This window comes from Coturnix japonica, chromosome 24 (genome assembly GCF_054131305.1).
Source record: "Coturnix japonica strain WE chromosome 24, WE-NBRP24, whole genome shotgun sequence".
NCBI lineage: Eukaryota > Metazoa > Chordata > Aves > Galliformes > Phasianidae > Coturnix > Coturnix japonica.
The window spans coordinates 3,539,946-3,563,476 of record NC_140686.1 but is presented as its reverse complement, the minus strand read 5'-3'; the positions used below and the strand labels follow the sequence as shown (position 1 = coordinate 3,563,476).

Sequence of the window (23,531 nt, the reverse complement as noted above, 5' to 3'; positions counted from 1 at the left end):
GGCGTGTTGCTTGTTTTAATATGCAAATGTGTTTGTAAAGCATGGATTGAGTTTTTAACATGGGGGCCAACCTCTGTCAGAAAGGTCAGGGGGGTGAGTTATTCATTGGGGAGGTGAGAGAGGCTTCGTGAAGAGACAGCATGTGAAGGAGGGAAGAGCTTGGATACTGTATGGACTGCGAGATGTCGCCTCTCTCGTGTTCTTTGTTATTGAATGTGAGGAAATAAGCACATGGAGGAAACGTTGGCACTCAGGTTTCTTTCTATGCTTGCTGTTGACCAAGTGATTTTCTTTTTCCTTGTTTTAAAGCACCTGGAAGAGAAGAGGAAAAGACTGTGGAATGGAGCAGGGCTGCTCCCAAAGCTGTCTCTGCACCCGCAGAGGTGAGTCCCTTCTGTAGATGGACACAGTGACACAATTTCTTCACATGTTCTCATGTCTCACTGCTCACCATGTGCCACCATCATGAGTGCATTCCTACCTTCCTGCCTTTGGTGAAGAGCTGCAGCCATGTTTCACAATCCTGGTACTTTCAATGGCTTTCCCAGACAGCTTTGCTCTCCTCAAACTCAGAATTGATCTGATTGTATCTGGCAGTGAGGCAGTAACCCTGCTGGCACCAGGTACAACTTGTGAGGTTAAGGTGGGAGCACTGGATACAAAAAGGTCACGATGGCTTCGTGTTCAATGAAATCAGACTGTGGGTGGATGTTGTGTAGGGGAACAGGAATGACTTTCTGTTGCTCAAATAGAATGTGGTATGTAACAGCTCTAGCACTGTGCTGATTTAAACGAGCACTGAAGAAGAGGAGCCTCCAGCTAAAAAAGCAGCTTTGGTAAGGAGGGGAAGAAGTGTCAGTGCTGTCCTGGTCAGGCTGATACTGAGATACAACTCCTGTAGAAAGTGTGGAGAACTGAAATGTTCTGCAGGTTTCCTTTCAAAGCAGTCGCTTTGTGCAGGATGCTGGATGAATGACAGTGTGTGCACAATGCTCTGCAGCCCTGTGATTCCTCTGTAGTGTGAAGGAATTTGTCCATTAATGCTGCATTGTTAAAAAGACCTGAGGTGCTCTGCAGCCTTCACGTGGTTGTTAACATCCTTCAGGAGCCCCTTAGCCCCCATGTTGGGTTCAGGATCAGCAGTGCTGAAGGAGAAGCACTGCAGAGGAAGGATCTCCTGAGCAATCATTGACTTTGTCTTCCTTCTTCCCAGACTGCTGCTCCAGCCCTGCCGGAGGTCAGCCTGCTCACCAAGGCTGTAGAAGATGACACTGAAAAGTTCATCTTGGAAATCTCAGGAGGGGAAATGGTAGCAGAAATTGACTTGGACCTGGAGAAGGATGAGGATGATCTCCTTCGTGAACTTTCTGAGATGATTGACAGTTGAACTGCATAGTAGTTATTATAGTATGTTTAAAAAAACAAAAAACAAAAAAAAACAAAAAAAACCCCTTTAATTTAATAAAAACCTTTTCTTTTTGGTTGGATACCCCAGGGTGGTACTTTACTAAAAGAGTCTTTGCAATAATGAGTCATAAAGCACAGCTGAACTGGTAAAAGATTGGCAGACTGCATTCCATTGTCCTGAGTTTTCCTGCTGGTCAGAGTTGAGGTCCTGTCCCTGATCCTGGTTGGCTCCTTTCAGCAGCAAGAGAAGAAAGCAGTGGGGATCTGTGCCCTGGGATGTGCCCAAGCCTCCAGCCTGGCACCCACCTGCCTGGTGCTGCCCCTGGCACGTGTGGTGCTGGGATGAGGGGGGAGCCCAGCGGGTTCTCCCTGCTGCTCCCTTCAAACCAGTGTGCGAGGTATGACCCACTGACGCCATCACCCCGGAGTGGGGCACAACGCGGTGCCAGCATCATCATCTCTGCGGGCACTGCAGCGCAGTCAGCGCGGCTCGGGGGCGGGGGGGGGGCAGAAAGGAGTTGGGAGGGAGGGAGGAACCTCACAACATCCCGCAAACGGCCCCGGTGCCAACACCGCCCACCGCCCGCCGTCCCCGCACCGCAGCCCGCGCTGCCACCTGGCGGCTGTCCCCGCAGCGCTGCCGGGGGTTCCAGCAGCCGGGCCGCCCCCAGGATGGGACAAATGCGGGGGCAATTAAATTGGATGGAGGAGCCGGAAGGGACCGAGCGGGTCCTGAGCGCTTCAGGGCTGCCCTGAAGTTAAGCACCACATTCGGGGCATTGTCCAAACGCCACTCGGTCAGTGACGGGCTCGGGGCATCCACCACCCCCCAGAAGGGCCCGTGCCTGCGTTGGACCACCCCCACGGCAAAGACGCGTTTCTCAGCCCTCCCCCGCTTCCTTCATCAGTTACGGGCAGCTCTGTGCCATTCCCCTGCTTAGGAAGCCACAACGAGCAACGGGACGGATTCTCAGCCCCATCTCCTGCAGCTCGGACGAGCCGGGGGTCCTCAGCCTCTCCTACAGGATGAACCTCGTAGCCCTTACCAGCTTTGTCGCCTCCTTGCGATGCTTTCAAGGACCTTTTTGTAGGGTGGAGTGCCCCAAAATGCACTTTGCTCCCTGAGCTGGCTCACTGAGCCCAGGCAGCTGCTCAGGTACATCCCAGAGCCACGGGGACATCCCTGCAGTCCCTGAGGACCCTGTTCCCATGTGCTCACTTCCTCACAGCACCCACGGCACAGAAGGACAGGATGCACATCAGGACGGGCGGCTCCCAGCTCTGTTCTTCCCCATAACAGTCAGCACTGCTTTGTCTCTTCCTTTCAGTAACGCTTTATTTGTGAAGACAAAGAGGCGAGGAACAAACACATCCATCGGGAAACAATTCAAACCAACGTACATCATGAGAGCGAAATAAGTTACACTATTTACAGGAACACATCGAGGGATCAAATATTTGTACACACCTTGACAAACCCAGAGCGCAGTGCTGGGCTGCACCACCCAGCAGAGAAAAAAAGCCTTCACCAACAGGAGTTGGGCTCTGTACAACAGCTCTGAGCAAGAAAAGGCACCTGCTGCTGTGTGGGATGGGCTGATGGAGCAGGCAGTGCAGCACTGCAGAGCAGGGAGCAGAGTGCAGGGTGGTGGTGGGATGCAGAGCAGTGAGCAGCTAAAGGGGCAGAGCTGCTCCACTGGGAATGGGGACAAAGGCCCGGGGTGGCAGGAAGGTGAAGGGCAACGCTTTGCTGGAAAGGCCTGGGGGGGGAGTGGGACTGTGCTGGGATCCCTCACAGTTGGGGTGGGAGCAGCACGAGGAGAGAGGGGCAGCTGGTGGGAGCCCTGGGGAGGGTGATGCTGCCTGCAGGATGGAGCAAAGCAGGGGTGAGCACGCTGCAAGGCAAGGGGACAAGTGACAGGTGCTCTGTGGGATCGTACCTGGAGCCCATCCAGTGTGGGATGGGAGGGCATCCCTGGGAGCAGACTGCCCAGGCAGGGAGCCCAAAGCAGCTGTGCTTTTGGAGGCGCTGGGGAGGAACAACGCATCCTTGTGCTTCTCGCAGCTGGCCAGGCTGGGGACAGCCCTACAGCCTTGTCTTTTGTGCCGGGAGAGCTGCAGCTCCCTGGAGGGGCTCACAGTGGTTGGTTTGGGGGCCCAAACATTTGGACTTCTGGGTCAACTCCAGCCCTTGTGTGCAAAGCTCAGCTCCAGGCAGTGCAGTGCCCTTAGCAGAGCATGAAGCTGGCTCCTGTGTGCTGGGAGGAGGAGATCCAGGAGCAAGAGGCAGAAGCCAGGAAGAAGAAGTCCCCCAGCTCTCAGCAAAGGAAGGAGCTCCCTCCCTGGACAGCAGTTATTATCTCCATGCTTGACACCACCAAAGGCACCGAGAGAGAAGCAAAATTAGGTGCACAGAGGCTCAGAGACCACAAGAAAGCAGTGCAAGTCCTGAGCCCTAAAGGAGCACCCAGCACAGTGCGAAAGGACGGAGCCCATCTGCAGCCCAGCCCTGAACCTTCACCCTCTGTGGCCAAAGCCCTCAGCCCCAGCACGGGGCCTGCAGGCACCGTGCTCTGGGGCATGGAACAGATGGCAAAACAGGCAAGTGCAGCCCCAGGGCCTCCTGCTGCCTGCCCACAGGCAGAGGCAGGGCAGCAAGGGAAGGATCTGAAGAAGCAGAGGCCAAGAAGCCACGCTCACTGGACTGCAGCTGAGTTGGGACTTTGTGCTTTAGCATTTGGGGGACCTGCCCCCCCAACCTGACAGCATGGCTCAGAGCTGCCCCCCCACAGCCCCCTGTGATGGGGAGCAGGGCAGAGCTCTGTGCCAGCTTCCTGGGGCTGTCCTCATCATGTTCAGTGCCTGGGACAGGATCTAGATTGAACTGCATTTTGGGGACAACAACTCTTAACAGCATTACGAGATTCAGTTTAACTCAGATTGCCTCGACCTCAGGCAGAGGCTGTTACAACACCAGAAACCCTTGAGCTCCCCAGCCCACCCCCAAAATGAAATCAATGACAACAGCACCCAGCTTGAACCGTGAGGTAGCTACACCAAATCAACACACACCCTCCATCTCCCCAGATCAACACCCCCCCACTCTTCCACATGGGAGATACCGACCCACACAGGTACTGAGACACCAGTACCTATGGTACACCCAGCTACAGCCACACGAACGCAGACATACACATCCCAATGGAAAAAAACAGGCTGAGAGGGCAGCGTTGCCCCCACCTCCCAGTGCTGTGCGTCACAGGGCAACCATGGGGCCTGTGATCCATCCTGCCCAGCCCCACAGCACAGGGCTCAGCTGTGACCCAGGAGCAGCCACCATCCTGTCCATGGCAGGGTGACCCTGTGCATGCTTACATCCAACTAATTGGGACCTGAAAATATAACCATGCATCATTTTAGAGGAAAGTGCACGCTAATAGAACTAAATTTGATAGTTTATTCTGTTTTCCAAGCAGGTGTTCCACTTGGGCTCTATATCATGCACTGGCCATGCGGATGTGGTGTACAACTGGAAGAAATCCTTCAGACCCTGAATGCAGGAGAGAATCTGTGATGGGTGAGAGAGGAAATGTGCGCCTTGAAGCAGGGGACGCCCTGCTGGCACTACCTGTTACATCCAACACCAACATGGCTTGCTGTTTCTCAAGGGTCAGTAAGTAATAATGCCCCTAGTGATACTCTAGTACATTTGTCCTCTAAAATTGGTTCTATTTGACATGCTATTCCATTAAATTGCGCGATCATTAATCAATTATTAGCCCGGATAACTCAGTCAGTAGAGCATGGTTATGAGCATCTTAAAAGCATTTATTGCACAAATTTTAGTGGTCATTAAAAAATCAATGTATCAGAGTATATGAAAATTGAAGACTTTTCCAAATCAGGTACAGATTAACACAATGGGACCCTCACAGATTTATTTTCAGGTTGCAGAAACTTAGGTTGCAGTACAGACATATTTGTTCTTTTTAGTGGGTTTAACAGTAATGTTGTTATGTTGTATTTGACTTGTCTCTTTTTTCACTTTTAGAGTATTGTCAATCAAGGCCTTGATTGAGTTATCATAGTTATGTTATTAATATAAGTAGTGTTGTTATTCTATAGGCAGTATCTTGAAATTGTTGTAATACAAGAAGAATTTTATGGAGCAGCAGCCATGGATCAAGATAAGGAGTTCACAGAGCAGCAGCTACGGAGCAGGATAAAACTACATGAGAACTAATTGAACAAATGAACTGAATTGCTTGTTAAATATGGTTAGTCGGTCGGTAAACTGAGCCTTTTCAGCCTAAAAGAAAACGAGGGAAATGTAGAGAGTGTTTTTTACAGCTAGTTAGCTGAGAAGGGTCGTAAACACGGTGCAGTTAATCAAGCAGCCATAACACCTGCAAGGACAGTGAGAACAACAGGATGCCCTGGGATGGTGAGAAACTAACCATGGTTCTGGGAACTCAGCAAGGGAGTAGCTTTCAGGATGATAACAAGAAGCTGCAAAGATACTTGGGGATGGTATGTAATTGGGAACCAATGATGAGCTCCACTTTTGCAATATGTATGAGCTAATTATCCGTATTATAAATGTACACGCAGCCAAGGAATAAACGAGATTAGCTGATCATATGTCAATGACAGGTGTGATCGTTTGCTTTTCTCCCGCCGTTCTGCAACAGGTGCTGTTCTTTAGAAAGCTCTGCCTGATTATGCACATCGCTCTGCATAGAGTTGGGCTTCTTTTGACAGAGGGCCCTATTACAATCTTGAAAAAAAACACAGAACATGATAACTGGAAAACTCACGTTGTAAAGCTAGATAACACCAATTTTTAACAAAGCTTGCAGCTGCACTTCCCCACAGAGAGCATGGCAAAGCTTTGATGACAGGGCTTAACAGACTTAGGAAAACTCACTGCAAGAGACTGAATGTGTCTCACTTTGTCCATTCTTCATAGGTGCCCTGCCCGCAGCAGGAGCAGAGCAAGAGGAAGACTGAATCTCCCCAGTACTCTGAGGTACTTTCTCTGAAGGATGTGCAGGGACCCCTGTTGGCTTGCTTACTTCTTGGCTTGCTTACTTCTAGGCTTGTCACCTCTGGACCCACCTCCCTCTGCTGCTGCCTCTGCCTTATGCTTCTGAACAATGAGACCTTGAAATACTTAAGCTCTAGGCCAGCTGTTCAAGGTACATAATGCTGCTAGCAGGCCTGGGTGCTTTTCACAAGCTGGAGGGGCAAAGCAGTGTGTTAGAAACAGCCTTCTAGTGGATACACAGAAACACTTTGCTCCCCCTGCAGGTTTCTGCACTGAAGCTGACATGAACCTAACAGTGGATGAGCAATGGGTATTTCTGAATTCTCCCCATCCCTGATTCTAGGAGGAGCCCAAGCTCCTGCCTTCAATGCCCAACTGTGAATTGGCCCTTTTGCTAAGCTTGTGCCACATGAAAGACTGCAGCCATATTGGGGATGTTTAATGTAAACAGGCACCAAATTACACGACAACACAAGCCATATACTCACATCAAAGCTCTGGACTCTGAGGTTTCTCCATGTCCGTCCTAAGTTTCCACGTAGTTCCCAGAGAGTGGTGCTCAGGTCTTTGCTGTAACAACCCAGAGTGGAGAGCTGATTCCTTCTCTGGGACATTTCTGTAGCTCAGGATGCTTCAGCGTGCACTCAGCTATGACAGTGACTGGGAAGGAATGGGGCTGCTGCATTCCGTGTCTGCTCCTATGAGCAGCTTAAGGTTACAGTGGGGGCATGAGCTCAGGTTGCTGTAGCACACTGAGCATCGTTTCAGCAGGGTAGATTCAGTGATATGAAAGTTGGTTGCCTTGTTTTACTAACCTGTAATTAGGAGGGCTGCCAATCAAGAAGTTGCTTTTTCCATGCTGGGAGAATTGTGTGCATGTTCCTTTCAAAAAGCTATTTTTTGAATTCTAATAGAAGGGAATGCAATTAAGTAACGTGAGTTTTTGAAAGTAGAAGTTGTCAGTTTCCCTCCATAAAGACTGCTCTTTCAGAAGTTGTGCTCTTGTGAATGTCCACAGCAAGGCCTGTCTCTCTTTCAGGCTCAAGGCTGGAAGTGACAGACTGGAAACCACAGCTCAGCAACAAAGCAAAACGAATGAAGCCCCTCAGGACAACCTTCAAGCCTTTGCTTCAGTAAGCTAGTTAAAAACCTCTGTGGGTTTTGCAAGCTCCTGAGACTAGTTAAGTAATTCTGTGAGGAAAATGCATGATGACATTTTCCTGGAGGGCCTAGGAGAGCTGAATTCCCAAGCTGTGCTGACCATAGGCTACTCTGAAAATCCTGCCATTCGTTATTTCCCCACGTTTGTGGTTTTGAGACTTGCCACGATGCTATGGCAAGCCGTAGTTAACACTAGAGAAGGTAAGGGTTTACACTAACATGCTGGTGTAAGTATTTTCAGGTTTAGATCTGCTTTAGTTGTGGTATCGAAGACCTCAGGCTGCACATTAGACATTCCTCCTCATTAGAGGTATTTGCCAAGTTTGTAGAACTGCACAGCACTGACTTAAAGTGTCTCACTGTCCTTAACGTGGTTAGAGTTGTTATAAAATAGTATTTTCATCTGAGGCCTATGAGAAGCAAATGATTCATGGATTTGGTCTGGGGAGGTAGGGAGGTGACTGCAGGCCCTGCGCTGTACTGATACTGGCAAGAGTGGCAATAAGGTGTGAACTTCAGGAAGAAACACTGCATATACAAAATAACAAAACTTAATTTTTAGTCTTTATTATTAAAGCATGTAAAAAAGAGACCAAAAAACCCACAAAACTAGTGGGATATGTGATCTTGTTTCTGTGAAACAACCACATGAGGCTGCTTTAATGGCAGTGATTGCCATTCTCAGTGAGAACTCCAGGTTTTGATCACAGTTTTGATGAAATTTTACTCTTCCTGTGCTTCAGCCTTGAAAAACAGTCACTCACAAATGTATTTACTGCCAGAAGCGGTGACACAAGTAAGAAGGAGGATATTTCTCTCTGGTAAAATGAGACTTGTAGAGGTCTGGTAGAGAGACATGATCAAACTTTTAGTTGCAACTCCATATATTCCATTTGAAAATCTGCAAGTCATGTATTTATGTCAACTGAAAATGGAGTCATAAAGAAAGCAAATAAATGATATATTTTTTTTTTCAATCTTGAAACCTATTCTTAATTTTCATTGTTAAAATGGGAAGCATAGCTGCATCTTTTTCATTTAGAGTAAGCCAAAAGGAATTCTTTCAGCATTATCAATAGAAACTAGCTGTTAATCCAGCTGAGGATTAACAGACCATGTGCATGAGATACAGTGTGAGAGCTTCAGACTGGACCAGGAACAAGCAAAACTGTATTTAAGCATACACATTGGCTGCATAGGGAAGCAAGAGTGTAACATCAAAAGCACCACCTCAGCTCCAGCTCTCCAACCTAGACAGAGCTGGAGCTGCTATAGTCTCTACCTGCAACTGCCCAGTTCTCTTCAAAGCCCTGGAGCAAGCAATGCAGAAACATGCTATCTGCCCAGCCAGATTTCCCAGCTTGTAAACACATCAGCTGCAAATCAGGCGTAGTAAATCACCTGTGGATACTGATAGGACAAGGGGAATGGTTTGAAACTAAGGCAGGGGAGGTTTAGGTTAGATATTAGGAGGAAGTTTTTCACACAGAGGGTGGTAACTCACTGAAACAGGTTGCCCAAGGGGGTTGAGGATGCCCCATCCCTGGAGACATTCAAGGCCAGGCTGGATGTGGCTATATCCAGGGGGGTTGAAACTAGATGGTCATTGTGGGCCTTTTCAATCCAGGCCATTCCATTCTATGATTAAAAGATTCTATGACCAGACAACACGCAGCACACAAGCCTTTACTGCCATTGTTACTCTTCAATAAGCAAAATACACACAGTGATTTAATAGGGGAAAAATAAAGACTGCAAAAAGAGAGCTTCAGACTGCCATTTTGTACCTCAGAGCTGCAAGGATTGTGAGCTAAATTATCCAGCCGTATTGTTATGTCAAAGGAAAGGTGAGTCTTTAGCAGACTAACCCAAATGCCAATGCTTACGCAACACTTAAGCCACACTTAAGCCCTTACTTGAAAATCTTACTGTGCTACGTGGATCTAGTACTGGGTAAGAGAAGAGGAATCACCTCACGCAGACAGCAACAGGAATAGCAATTGCTCAATGGTTCTTAGAGAAAGCTCCAGATTACCAAAGAGAACACACTGAGAATATGAGGAACTGTGACAGGAAATACCAATTTCTGAAGAAAAATAAAAAGGGGAGGGGAAGATGGGAAAACTGAAGACAGAAAGCTGACAACTGGTTTAGTAACAGGTTAAAAACGCGTGCTTTGAGATCCCTATTAAATAATACCCACAAGTAGGGCAAGAAATAACCCTGCAGACGGTTATCCCCGTGACTATTCCAAAGGCAACGGCCCCAGGACACACCGTTGCCAACCGCTTTCTGAGGCAGCCGAGCCTACAGACGCGCACACTCCTGCTCTCCGCGGGTGTGTATCCTCTTGATATCGCTTACTATCGCTTCATATCGCTTAGCATCGCTTAATATCGCACGTATAACGCATACGTGGGGCTCCCGGCTCCGGCTGGGAGCCTGAGGCTGCCCTGCAGCCTGTGGGTTGGGCCGCGGCTTCCTGAGCGTGCGCCGTGTTTCCGCGTCCTGCTCGGGGCTCGGCCCGGCAGAGTTTTAAGACGACATGAAGAAGATACTCAGCTTCGTAAAGAAGAAAAAACGGGATCCGCCGCCCGGCAGCGCCGCCTCGGCGTGCTCCGCCGGTGCGTACGAGATCCGCCGGAAGGAGCTGACCAAGCTGCACCGAGGGGCCGCCGCCGGAGACCTGGCCCTGGTGCAGCAAGGACTGAAGAAGCACGACATCGACGAGCGCGACAAGGCGCAGCGGTAAGGGCGGCGGGCCGGGCCGGGATCCCCGCTGCATGACCTGGGCACAGAGGGCTGCTGTTAACGGGGGCCGCGCGTGGCTGGGACGGCCGGTAGAGGCCGCTCCGATGTGCCCTCCCGGCCTGGATCCCTCGTAGGGCTGCTCGGCATTCCTCCGAGCTGGGAGCTCTGTTGGGGGCTGGTGAGAAAGGGCAGCGATAAGGCTGCTGGCTTCATGAAGGCTTTCTTGCTTGCGAAGCTGATGGTGGTTCCTTTAGGTTGTCATATTCCCCAGTGCTTGGTAACGGCTGCTTTTGGGTGAGGAGGGGCTCCTGCACAAAGTTGTGTTTGTTACAGTTAAATTACTCATTCGAGCTCTTTGCAGTACACTGTGCTAAATAAATAATAAATACAGTGCTCAGATCAATATTGTCAGGCTTCTATTCGGAGGTGAAGGATCTTGTATACTTATTTGGGAATTTCTCAGTGGGAACAGTCACTCTCGAGTTGTTCCATGTCTGTGACAAGGCATGATGAGTTATTTGACGTTCTGCCTGTTATTTCGTCCTCATCTTATCTGCCTTGGAGGAAGCTGGTCTTATGGAGGGTACTCATCAGCCTGCCCGTGATGGGAGCTGTTAGGACAAGAGGGAACAGCCTCAGCTTGCACCAGGGGAGGTTCACGTTGGATGCTAGGATAAGCCTCTCCAGAGAGTGGTTGTGCACTGGAATGGGCTGCCCAGGTTGGTGGTAAAGTCACCGTCCCTGGAGGTGTTCAAGAAACATGTAGATGTTGTACTAAGCGACGTGGTTTGGTGCACGCTGGTAATGGAATAAGCTTGTTTTTATTTGATTTTGTTTATTTTGGGAGGTAATTGGGATAAAGAAATTCAATTTGCCCTGTTCATGTACCACAGAGTGAAAATATTTGTTTAGCTGTCTGTTTCAATTTACACGTTTCACTTTTAGGACACCACTGCATCTTGCTTGTGCAAATGGACGTGAGGATGTCGTTACGTTTCTAGTAGAAAACAAGTGTAAGCTAAATCTTTTTGACAGTGATAACAGATCTCCACTGATGAAGGTAAGTAGAACATACTATGTTGCTGCAAGTAGGAATTATTGATTATGTATTAAATGATGTCTTTCCAGATTCTTTAAGTAAGTCTGTGTAGAAGCATGCATGCTGTAATCAGTGTGGCTTTGGCATGTGCTAGCTAATCTTGGCAGATGCTTTTATATTCCAGGAATGGGAAGTTGTAGTAGTAGTGACACAGTGAAATATGACTGCTGGAAATTTTACCTTTTTTTTTTTGTGTGTGTGTGTGTGTGTTGTTTCCAGGCAGTACAATGCCAGAAAGAAAGATGTGCAGTGATCCTGCTAGAGCATGGTGCTGATCCGAACCTGGCAGATGCTGGTGGCAACACTGCCCTTCACTTAGCTGCTGTAACTCCTAACACATTTCTAGCAGGGATGTTAATTGAGCACAGTGCCCGTATCAATGCTCAGAATAAGGTACATTTCGAGATTCAATAGAGAAGTTCAAAAAGTTGCATTGATATTTTTATTGTAGATTTTTTGTTTGTTTCTTTTTGATTTTTAACTTGAATTATTTCTGTTCTTTCAGGACGGATGTACTCCTCTTACTCTTGCTATCTCTGAAAATCACAAAGAAATGGTAGAGCTCCTTCTTAAAAAAGGAGCTGATGTTCACACTCGAGATCCGTGTGAAAGGTGAGGAGATGGTCTAAACTCTGCAGGTCACCTTAGTTGTCTTCAGGTTGGACTGATGGGAGGGATGGGAATGAGCATTGAAGTAGAAAGACACAGAGAAAGAGCTCGTTGAGTGACTGGCGAAAGCAGGTCTCAGCTTGGCAGGTGACATGCATTATTGCATGTTTTCTGCATTGAAAACTGCAAGAAAACATTGTTTCTGGTAGCCGCTGTGGCAGGAAAATTGCTATTGTGCCAGCAACATTGCTGTTATGCCAGAGAGAGTTTTTCAAATTGATGCCAAGTTTGTATGCAAGTGTTGTTAATATAGAAGCTTTTTTTTCTGTTCATAAAGTGATTTTATTTTTCTTTGAGATTGAGCAAATGGGAATTAAAATAATTACAATGTCTGACTAAATTGTATGGTTTGTCTTGTATTTTGGATGCTGTAGAACCCCACTTATGACTGCAGCGGCCGGTGGGGAGCTTAAGTTGGTAGAAATGCTTCTTCGCTATGGTGCTGAAATTTTCCATAAAGACGTTAATGGATGGACAGCTGAGGACTATGCTATCCTTCATGGAAATGCTAGGTAAACTTTTAAATTTATTGCTAGGTTTTTAGTTATCAGTGTTGAGTTTGAACCTTTTTGGTAACAGCACCAAGTTTAACGGTGCTATTTTGAAGATGTGTTCATTGACATCTTCTCACGTATACTGTTCATGTGTCTGGTGTTAATTTGAAAGTTGAGAAAAGGGCTTCTGCTCAAAATTCTCTGTAAGATTTCAAGTGTTTGTTTCTAAGCTGATGTCTGCCTGCTATACACTATTAAAATGTGTCTGTAGCCCACAGACGCAGAAGTTCAACTTGAAAAACTGAAATGTTTGTAAATTCTTCTCAAAACAGAACCCTTGTTATTACTGTCTTCAGTTCCACTGAGCAGGAACCACCTGTTTTGTTTCAGAGGAGATCTAGCTGTTATTTCTTTTGTTAAATTACTAAGCAGTTTAACTCCTCCTACACATAAGTATTTTACCCATGGGTGTTCATTCATAAGAGTGGTTGTATTTGTAAAAACTGGACTGCAAAGGGTACCGAGCAGAAGTAAATAACTTCATAGATCTGGATGTGCATCTATAAAATAGATGTGTCCATTATATTTGAGTATGTTACGGTTTGCAAAAAGTAGAGTATGTTACACTTACTGAATATGAAAATTGTTTTGGCTATGGTTAAAGCTCCCTGACTGTTTCCCAATTGATTCTTGCAGGACTCGGAGGGTTTTGAGTATCAGACTTGGGAGACAGTGAAGAAACCCAAGGCAAGTGCTGCTCAGCTGAGCAAGAAAGCCAAGAAGGAAAGCAAAAAGAAACGATAAGGGCTTGAGCAGAAAGGCACAAAGGACAGCAGAATCGCCTGGATTGCGTCCTCACAGGTGCACCAAAGGACACACACTGTGTGGTGCGGTTTTCAGGCCTGGCTGTGCTTTCCCTTTCATGGACTCCAGAGGGGAACTAAGGAAGCTGTGTCTTTAATCATTACCAGTATTCCGCCTTTTTGATTTCATATTGAAATGTATTTTGGATGCATTTGGCTTCTCTTTGTTGTAAATAAAAGCGAAACAAACATTTGATAAGTGTTGCTGCCTCTTTCAGTAGCTGCTCAATACAGTGCCTGGCTCGGGCTGGCAATTGCAGGGCCATGAAGTGGTCGGCTTCACGTCCCTCCCGGAATCACAGAATCACAGAATTGTAGGGGCTAGAAGGGACCTCTAGAGATCGTCGAGTCCAACCCCCCTGCCAAAGCAGGCTCCATATACCACATCACACAGCTCGGCGTCCGGGCGGGTCTTGAATATCTCCAGCGAAGGAGACTCCACCACCTCCCTGGGCAGCCTGTTCCAGTGCTTCGTGACCCTCACTCCCCCCCACCTGCAAGTGCAGCAGTACTGAAGGCTGAGGGCTCTTTTCGTAGGCAGGCGGGCAAAGGCAACTGAAATGCAAGTTTGCTGTCCCTCTTTGTTCTCGCGTCAGTAGGCCCTGGATATCTTCCCAGCACCTCTCTTAATCAGCCTGGAAATGTTTGCTAGCAGGAAGTAACCCCATCACATTGCCTGAGACTAATGATGCCTTTTTCCCCACTCACTGCAGGCAGCCTCTGTGATCATTTTAGACAAAAGTGCACGCTAATAGAACTAAATTTGATAGTTTATTCTGTTTTCCAAGCAGGTGTTGCACTTGGGCTCTGTATCACGTACTGGCCACGCAGATATGGTGTACAACTGGAAGAAATCCTTCAGACCCTGAATGCAGGAGAGAATCTGTGATGGGTGAGAGAGGAAATGTGCACCTTGAAGCAGGGGACGCCCTGCTGGCACCGCCTGTTACATCCAACACCAACATGGCTTGCTGTTTCTCAAGGGTCAGTAAGTAATAATGCCCCTAGTGATACTCTAGTACATTTTTCCTCTAAAATTGGTTCTATTTGACATGCTATTCCATTAAATTGCGCGATCATTAATCAATTATTAGCCCGGATAACTCAGTCAGTAGAGCATGGTTATGAGCATCTTAAAAGCATTTATTGCACAAATTTTAGTGGTCATTAAAAAATCAATGTATCAGAGTATATGAAAATTGAAGACTTTTCCAAATCAGTTACAGATTAACACAATGGGACCCTCACAGATTTATTTTCAGGTTGCAGAAACTTAGGTTGCAGTACAAACATATTTGTTCTTTTTAGTGGGTTTAACAGTAATGTTGTTATGTTGTATTTGACTTGTCTCTTTTTTCACTTTCAGAGTATTGTCAATCAAGGCCTTGATTGAGTTATCATAGTTATGTTATTAATATAAGTAGTGTTGTTATTCTATAGGCAGTATCTTGAAATTGTTGTAATACAAGAAGAATTTATGGAGCAGCAGCCATGGATCAAGATAAGGAGTTCACAGAGCAGCAGCTACGGGGCAGGATAAAACTACATGAGAACTAATTGAACAAATGAACTGAATTGCTTGTTAAATATGGTTAGTCGGTCGGTAAACTGAGCCTTTTCAGCCTAAAAGAAAACGGGGGAAATGTAGAGAGTGTTTTTTACAGCTAGTTAGCTGAGAAGGGTCGTAAACACGGTGCAGTTAATCAAGCAGCCATACCACCTGCAAGGACAGTGAGAACAACAGGATGCCCTGGGATGGTGAGAAACTAGCCATGGTTCTGTGAACTCAGCAAGGGAGTAGCTTTCAGGTTGATAACAAGAAGTTGCAAAGATACTTGGGGATGGTATGTAATTGGGAACCAATGATGAGCTCCACTTTTGCAATATGTATGAGCTAATTATCCGTATTATAAATGTACACGCAGCCAAGGAATAAACGAGATTAGCTGATCATATGTCAATGACAGGTGTGATCGTTTGCTTTTCTCCTGCCGTTCTGCAACAGGTGCTGTTCTTTAGAAAGCTCTGCCTGATTATGCACATCTCTCTGCATAGAGTTGGGCTTCTTTTGACAGAGGGCCCTATTACAATCTTGAAAAAAAACACAGAACATGATAACTGGAAAACTCACGTTGTAAAGCTAGATAACACCAATTTTTAACAAAGCTTGCAGCTGCACTTCCCCACAGAGAGCATGGCAAAGCTTTGATGACAGGGCTTAACAGACTTAGGAAAACTCACTGCAAGAGACTGAATGTGTCTCACTTTGTCCATTCTTCATAGGTGCCCTGCCCGCAGCAGGAGCAGAGCAAGAGGAAGACTGAATCTCCCCAGTACTCTGAGGTACTTTCTCTGAAGGATGTGCAGGGACCCCTGTTGGCTTGCTTACTTCTTGGCTTGCTTACTTCTAGGCTTGTCACCTCTGGACCCACCTCCCTCTGCTGCTGCCTCTGCCTTATGCTTCTGAACAATGAGACCTTGAAATACTTAAGCTCTAGGCCAGCTGTTCAAGGTACATAATGCTGCTAGCAGGCCTGGGTGCTTTTCACAAGCTGGAGGGGCAAAGCAGTGTGTTAGAAACAGCCTTCTAGTGGATACACAGAAACACTTTGCTCCCCCTGCAGGTTTCTGCACTGAAGCTGACATGAACCTAACAGTGGATGAGCAATGGGTATTTCTGAATTCTCCCCATCCCTGATTCTAGGAGGAGCCCAAGCTCCTGCCTTCAATGCCCAACTGTGAATTGGCCCTTTTGCTAAGCTTGTGCCACATGAAAGACTGCAGCCATATTGGGGATGTTTAATGTAAACAGGCACCAAATTACACGACAACACAAGCCATATACTCACATCAAAGCTCTGGACTCTGAGGTTTCTCCATGTCCGTCCTAAGTTTCCACGTAGTTCCCAGAGAGTGGTGCTCAGGTCTTTGCTGTAACAACCCAGAGTGGAGAGCTGATTCCTTCTCTGGGACATTTCTGTAGCTCAGGATGCTTCAGCGTGCACTCAGCTATGACAGTGACTGGGAAGGAATGGGGCTGCTGCATTCCGTGTCTGCTCCTATGAGCAGCTTAAGGTTACAGTGGGGGCATGAGCTCAGGTTGCTGTAGCACACTGAGCATCGTTTCAGCAGGGTAGATTCAGTGATATGAAAGTTGGTTGCCTTGTTTTACTAACCTGTAATTAGGAGGGCTGCCAATCAAGAAGTTGCTTTTTCCATGCTGGGAGAGTTTTTGAAAGTAGAAGTTGTCAGTTTCCCTCCATAAAGACTGCTCTTTCAGAAGTTGTGCTCTTGTGAATGTCCACAGCAAGGCCTGTCTCTCTTTCAGGCTCAAGGCTGGAAGTGACAGACTGGAAACCACAGCTCAGCAACAAAGCAAAACGAATGAAGCCCCTCAGGACAACCTTCAAGCCTTTGCTTCAGTAAGCTAGTTAAAAACCTCTGTGGGTTTTGCAAGCTCCTGAGACTAGTTAAGTAATTCTGTGAGGAAAATGCATGATGACATTTTCCTGGAGGGCCTAGGAGAGCTGAATTCCCAAGCTGTGCTGACCATAGGCTACTCTGAAAATCCTGCCATTCGTTATTTCCCCATGTTTGTGGTTTTGAGACTTGCCACGATGCTATGGCAAGCCGTAGTTAACACTAGAGAAGGTAAGGGTTTACACTAACATGCTGGTGTAAGTATTTTCAGGTTTAGATCTGCTTTAGTTGTGGTATCGAAGACCTCAGGCTGCACGTTAGACATTCCTCCTCATTAGAGGTATTTGCCAAGTTTGTAGAACTGCACAGCACTGACTTAAAGTGTCTCACTGTCCTTAACGTGGTTAGAGTTGTTATAAAATAGTATTTTCATCTGAGGCCTATGAGAAGCAAATGATTCATGGATTTGGTCTGGGGAGGTAGGGAGGTGACTGCAGGCCCTGCGCTGTACTGATACTGGCAAGAGTGGCAATAAGGTGTGAACTTCAGGAAGAAACACTGCATATACAAAATAACAAAACTATGTTATGTTTAGGATGGATAGTATAAGGCTCTTATTATCCCATTAAGTGTTTATGTAGCTATGGGATTATTTTTCCCAAATGCATTTCCTTTTTTGCTCTCCATAGTCTTAGTAAAACACTGGCAGAATATGCAGACCATGAGAATGCAGGGGAAGCTTCTGCAGGTGCTAAAGGAGGCATCCCTGTGCCAGTGACTCCTCACCAGGCAAGAGCTGCTGGCTTTACGTTGGGTGCAGCTGCTTCGAGCAGAGGAGGTAGGATACTTAACTGTGGTAGAGCTAATGGGCAGAATCGTGGTGGCCCCTTCCTTAGGTTGGTTTGCATCTTTTAAATTCACCGTGCTCAGTGTGGACTTCAGTGGAAGCATCAGGTGGACTGTAATAAGAAGTGTTATGAATGTGTTTGCTTGCTGCTAGTTTACACTGCATCTCCACAGGCTGTGGGGACAGTTGTGATTTGTGTGCACTACATCCATCTGCTCATACAGTTGTCACTTTCAGCACATCAAGTTGCCCATTTATTTAAATTGTCCCTTTAGCAAGGGGGAGGAGGGAAGAGAAGAAACAAAATAGGTTAAAGTAGCCTTGTTTTATGGGTGTGCAATTTTTCTTAGAGATGCTCATTTAGATTGTTGTTCAGAAAATCCAATTGCAAAAGCTGTAGTTTCATCCCAAATAGTAGTTTTATCTTCTGTAGCAGCGAAGCAGCAGATGAATTGCAAGAAGATGCATCTTTTGTTGATTACCACTGGATTTCTGTCACTTTGTTTTAATTTTAATAGTTTCACCTGCATAAAGCTCCTTTTTTGGGAGACATAATTTCTCACCTTCAATTACAATTGCTTTTGTTTGTGTTGTGGAGACGTAACAAAAATTGTCTTGGAAAAATAACTTCATAAGCAACAACAGTACATTGTTTGTATACACCGTATCTTTTTGGACATGGTTTGATTTATAATCAAATAATGTTTTTTTCAATTACTTTTATTTAAAAAAGAAAAAAAAAAACAACTGAGAAAGACTTTGTGATCCAGAAAAACTGTTACATTTTCTCATTGCCTTGTAAATAAAAGAAATACATTCCTTCAATGAATTTGTAAAATCCAGGCAGCGTTTATAAGCTCAAATTGCCCTAAATGAATCTTAGAAAGTTGCTATTTTAGTATGAATGAGATTGCCTTGCAGTTTACGTTTCAAGCCCCAACGTACGAGGTTTTATTTGTTCCTTATTTTTAAGGGTTTTGTGAGAATCATGTGTCAGATGGGCAGCAGACTGTTCAAACACAATTCATTACTTTTTTATTATAAAGACTTAGAAATATGAACAAAGAATACATGGCATATTTTTTCTTCCTGGACTTATCCCAGATGGAAGTATAGATTTTAGACCCAAGTGATGTTGCCTTTGACTTAGGAGCAGTTACTTTGAACTAGAGAGTGGTTGAAAAAGTTTCTTCGTAGCTTGGTTTTGAAGTTTTGTTTGCTTGTTTTTCAGTGGGGCTCGATACAGTTGGTTTAATCATTGAAATACTTTTTTTTATCCAAATCCACTCAGTTGCTACCTTCCATGCACGTAGATAGTTGCTCTGGTACCCCATTGTAAGGACTAACAGGCCTGGGTTAATTTAAAATATGTGATTTGAGGGTTTCTTCTTCCAAGTAGAGGGTACATTTAGACTAGATATCAGGAAGAAATTCTTTACTGTGAGGGGGATGAGACACTGGAACAGGTTGCCCAGAGAGGTTGTAAATGCTCCCTCCCTGCAAGCATTCAAAGCCAAAGGTGGATGGGGCTTTGAGCAACCTGGTCTAGAGGGAGGTGTCCCTGCCTATAGCAGGGAGTTGGATTTAGATGATATTAAAGGTCTGTTCCAACTCAAACCATTCTGTGATTCTCCCTGTGCTCAGTCTCTTAAAGATGACACCAGCATGAGGAGTAGGAGGGAGCAGAGAGAAAGTTCAGTAGCGTAGTAGAAACAATATTGGAATTAATTCTGCAGTCTCTGATTGCATCCACACCCTGAATCATGAGAGTCCTTTTAATATGCCACAGTAACAGTCTTAAAAGTGTCCTTTAGAGGAGAAGCCGGGATGTTGAGAGAGAGACCAGAGAAATACCCACTTTGGAATTCTTTTATTGTCTTTTGCTCTTCTGTTTTATTTTTCTGCTATCTAAAATTTTGACCTTATCCTTTCTGCTACTTTTGTACCTTCTAATTAGAAGAGGAGATTCTGAAGAATGTTGAACAGGTCAGCATTTTTCAACAAGTTTGCTCATGATTATTTGGATGTCAGAACATGAACCCTTTTATTAATCACGTACAGATTGGCTTCCAGAACGTATTGAATGACCGATCTCTTAGATTTTAAGTAACAATTTCTTTTTGAGGAAAACAGTAGTTGTGCTATTTCTGTTTCTAGTATGTTTGCAGTGACACTATGTTTGGCCACTGCAGCACATACTAGTGTATTGTTCAGTGTTTCCCTGAGTCATTTGCAATTGGACTTGATAATCTTTTCCAACCTTAGTGTTTCTATGATTAGAGGAATTGTCTCAGAATTGTAAAACTCTTTACAAAAGTAAATTATCACTTCTGTGTGATTTTTATCTCCTGAGGTCAGATAAAACTTTTCCTGTATTCCCTCTTAAGGAAACAGAGAAAAGCCAGAAGGGATGAGAAATCATCTTGAGGTTCTTTTCAACCCAAGCCATCCTATGATTCTTTTAAACTTTCTCTTAAGTGTATGTTTCTGATAGTAGCTGTTTTTCCACAGCACTGCATGTGTATGTGATAAAATCCATGTAAGTAGGACAACCTTCTGCTCCAGAGAAAAGTAACAGATTTATTGTGAAAGAATTTGATGTCAAGGTAGTGTTCCACAGTTTCTCTTTTGACACACAGATGTACACATGCACACAAATGCATGTCATAGTCACAGCACATTCTCCCAGTGCTGTAGCTTTGTGTGTGTGCTTTTTGTATTTTCCAAACTTGTGAGATTCCGCATTTATTCTGATGTCATTGTTGTCTGTCCTTTCCATGCCTTTCCCTTAATGGATATAGAAATGCAACGGTCCCCTGAGCAGACTCTGAGAACAGGAGAATCGAGTGAAGGTATTCATTCTGCACAGCAGTATTTTAAATACCACACATGTCTTGTGATACACAAATACTTATTCATCATAGGTGCTTATTATCTTGCAGATCTGTATCTTGATGATTTAAGATCTATGAGTTAGAGTGGATTTGGGGCAGCTTTTGTTTCTTTGCATGTTTTGCATGAGTCCCTTATTACTGAATTCAGCATTTGCTTTTATCACTTGTGATAGTGTTGGTTTTGGGGTTGTTTGTTTTGTAATCTGTTCTCCTCTTGCTCAGAAATGGTGATATAGGCTTCAGTTAAAGTGGAAACGGGTCCCTGGAGACTAGATCTCATTTCTGTGTCAGTGCATCATGGCTGTGGTTTTGGTCTAGCTGAAAGCTATCTCATCAAATTCCTGTCTCACCTTCTAAAGGATAGCAGGATCATTGGCAGTATTTATATGTTGAAAGCAAAAGTGTAGGTAATTTAATGAGCTGTTTTCCTTACTTCTAGTGGTACTCATTGAAGATGTAACTGAAGTCGTTCGTCCAGAGTTTAACTGTTCCACACAGCAGCAATTTTCTGTTCTGCGTGGAAAGTTAGCAGATAGAGTCATAGTACTGAGTTAGTTATTTAGCTTTACATACAGCAGGATTCCATTAGCATTTAAGAATATTCTGTGTTTTCTGTAGTGGAAAACATCAAAAATCAGATTGTTAGCATTTGAACCATTTAAGATGCCCTCAGATGGGAAGTTTCAGCCTCTAGCTTTTTTCTACATGAGATTTCTTTGAACATTTATACTGTACTGCATCTCAGAAAGCTGTGTTCAGATCAGGGAATATTCTCGCATACTGTGTTTAGGAAAGGCAAAATTTGAACACTCATTTGTAGGTTGTTAGTAGTAACCCTTCTTTTTGTTATAATATTTAACAGTTCAGAAACTTCAGGAATTATGATTTCTATGTGGAGATCAGATATGTCTGTTTTCCCTTCTGTGCTGGGAATCAGAAAGTCCTTCTATTATGTTTTAGTTGTTAAGAGGTGTTAGCGCTTCAAAAATTGTGTTCCTAGACTGCAGTTTTCATTAGAACGGTGACCTGAAGGATTTACTGCAGGGCGCTCTCATCAGGGTTGCTAATGATCTGAAGTAAGAGCGATTGTTGGATATGCTTCAGCACAGAGCTGGCATTCAGAGGGACTTCAATGAGCCAGGGCAATAGACTGGCAGGCATCTTAAGAAATCCATCGGGGGCAAATACCAAGACCCATTTGGGGTGAAAAAGCCCCTTCCTACAAAACATGATGGGACTGCATGGCAGGGGAGCAGCTCTGCTGAGAAAGGACACAGACCTGTCAGAAGGCAAGCTGAGCATGAGGCAGCAGGGTGCTCTGGCAGCTAAGGGCTGCAGCTTGCACTGTGCTAAGAGTAGCAAAGCCAGGAGACTGAGAGAAGAGATTGTCAGCCCCTGTTTAGCACTCACTTGACTGTGCCTTGGCTGTAATTTTGAGTTCCTTCTACGTGAGAGGTCGATGGATCAATAGCAAGCTAATTCTCTAGGGAGCCATCATATTTGTGAAGGAGTATTTGCCCTGTGAGAGAGGGCTGAGAAAGTGGACTTAGCCTGAAGAAGAGGCAGCTTTGAAGGGCCCTAACTGCAGCGTCCAATGCAGATGAGAAGACAAAGCCAGATGCTTCCCTGTGATACTTGACAGGAAGCGAAGATGGCAAGAGGTATAAATGGAAGCAAGATGGTTTCTAGCTGGAGATGAAAAGTGTTGCCATGATAAGGATGGCAAAATAGAGAAGTTGTGAACCTTCTCTTGGAGGTGTTCAAGACTAGACTGAATAAAACCCTGACCAACTTTTCCTGACCTCAAAGCTGAGCTGGCTTTAAGTAGTTGGCTGAGAGACTTCCAGAGATCCCTTTTGACCTGACCTATCCTATAGTCTTAGGTGTGAGTTACTACCTTCACTGAACTGATAAAAACTTGGGGGTGTAGTATAGCATGCCCTGCTAATGCTCCTTTTGTCTCAAGTATATCATTTTTTGATTCACTGTAGAGAAATGCTGGTGATTCTTCTAGCTAGGGATAACCTATAGCTCCTGAGTATGCTTTTTGATTTTCTTTGTATTTATAAATATACTTTATATTTATTTATAATCCATAGCAAGGTACGGCAGCAAAAAATGGTAGATATTGTAGATATGTCTGATTTGTTTTTCAGTATAATTTGAAAAAGCATTTGTTTTGTAAATACTTTCCTTCATGCTGTTCTTATTGAATTGGCCACTTCAGCTTCTGTACTCTTATGAGCTGTTTTCATGTTAAATGTCTGTATTGGTTAATTTTTAGTATGCAAAATCTAATCTCAACATGTCGATTTATATTTGAACAGCAATGGATGACTTTTTCGAAGGATACTCAACAAGGTGAGTCTTATAAAAATACCAAATGCTTATTTGAGGAATTATTTGAGAGGACCAGTACTTACTTTTCGTTGTTTTTGAAGTTCTGAAAAAGAGGGCAGTAATGGCACCTGGAATAATTCTGAGGAAGAAGAACTGGATTTTACAGCCAAGGTATGGTGCCTTTATGGGAAAATAGTTGTGTAAAATAAGTGATTTGAAGGCAATTTCCTATGAGATAGAAGGAAACTCTTTTTCCAGCCAATTCTTTTTTTTTTTTTTTTTTTTTTTTTTTTTCCTCCTTAAGAAGAGTCTCTCATCTGCCAACCTTTCTTCTGCTGTAAGTTTTTCCTAAAAATTGTTGCTTTGGCAGAACATGCAGTAGATTTGTGGTTTGAGGCAAAAGAGTAGATATTAAGATAAACTACCACATTGTATTAGTTGTTCATTGAGTGAGATTTGCCAACCCTAGGAATTGATAAGTTAATAAATAACCTGTTCTGTTCTCTTTCAAACTTCACAATTGTTTCCCCTAATTTACA

The 23,531-nt window shown here is 44.9% G+C and overlaps 2 protein-coding genes across 4 annotated transcripts; both read left to right on the top strand.

Annotated features, from left to right (window-relative positions):
- The first annotated feature begins 231 nt into the window (after nucleotides 1-231).
- On the top strand, nucleotides 232-1,441 carry LOC146757052 (zinc finger CCCH domain-containing protein 11A-like). The gene is made up of 3 exons (XM_085523312.1): nucleotides 232-242; nucleotides 284-383; nucleotides 1,214-1,441. The coding sequence occupies exons 1-3, from the start codon at nucleotides 232-234 to the stop codon at nucleotides 1,385-1,387; spliced, it is 285 nt and encodes a 94-aa protein (XP_085379438.1). The 3' UTR covers nucleotides 1,388-1,441.
- A 10,527-nt stretch (nucleotides 1,442-11,968) lies between these two features.
- Nucleotides 11,969-23,237, top strand: LOC146757051 (uncharacterized). 3 transcript variants are annotated; one of them, XM_085523402.1, is made up of 5 exons: nucleotides 11,984-12,077; nucleotides 17,601-17,749; nucleotides 20,560-20,610; nucleotides 22,980-23,013; nucleotides 23,094-23,237. In XM_085523402.1, exons 1-5 carry the CDS (start codon nucleotides 12,019-12,021, stop codon nucleotides 23,194-23,196), a joined length of 396 nt encoding a protein of 131 aa, XP_085379528.1. In that variant the 5' UTR covers nucleotides 11,984-12,018; the 3' UTR covers nucleotides 23,197-23,237. The 3 variants fall into 3 exon arrangements, 2 of the variants coding, with proteins under 2 accessions (XP_085379528.1, XP_085379529.1); XM_085523403.1 differs by lacking the exon at nucleotides 20,560-20,610 and having other exon boundaries at nucleotides 23,094-23,233; XR_014936968.1 differs by lacking the exons at nucleotides 17,601-17,749; nucleotides 20,560-20,610 and having other exon boundaries at nucleotides 11,969-12,077.
- The last annotated feature ends 294 nt before the right edge of the window (nucleotides 23,238-23,531 follow it).

Excerpts from the sequence above, each read along its gene's own strand:
- LOC146757052 (XM_085523312.1), top strand. Across the intron at positions 384-1,213 it reads CTGTCTCTGCACCCGCAGAG|ACTGCTGCTCCAGCCCTGCC; the intron begins GTGAGTCCCTTC and ends CCTTCTTCCCAG.
- LOC146757051 (XM_085523402.1), top strand. The coding sequence starts at position 12,019 with ATGGTAGAGCTCCTTCTTAAAAAAGGAGCTGATGTTCACACTCGAGAT. Across the intron at positions 12,078-17,600 it reads ACTCGAGATCCGTGTGAAAG|TCTTAGTAAAACACTGGCAG; the intron begins GTGAGGAGATGG and ends TGCTCTCCATAG. Across the intron at positions 17,750-20,559 it reads AGCTGCTTCGAGCAGAGGAG|AAATGCAACGGTCCCCTGAG; the intron begins GTAGGATACTTA and ends TAATGGATATAG.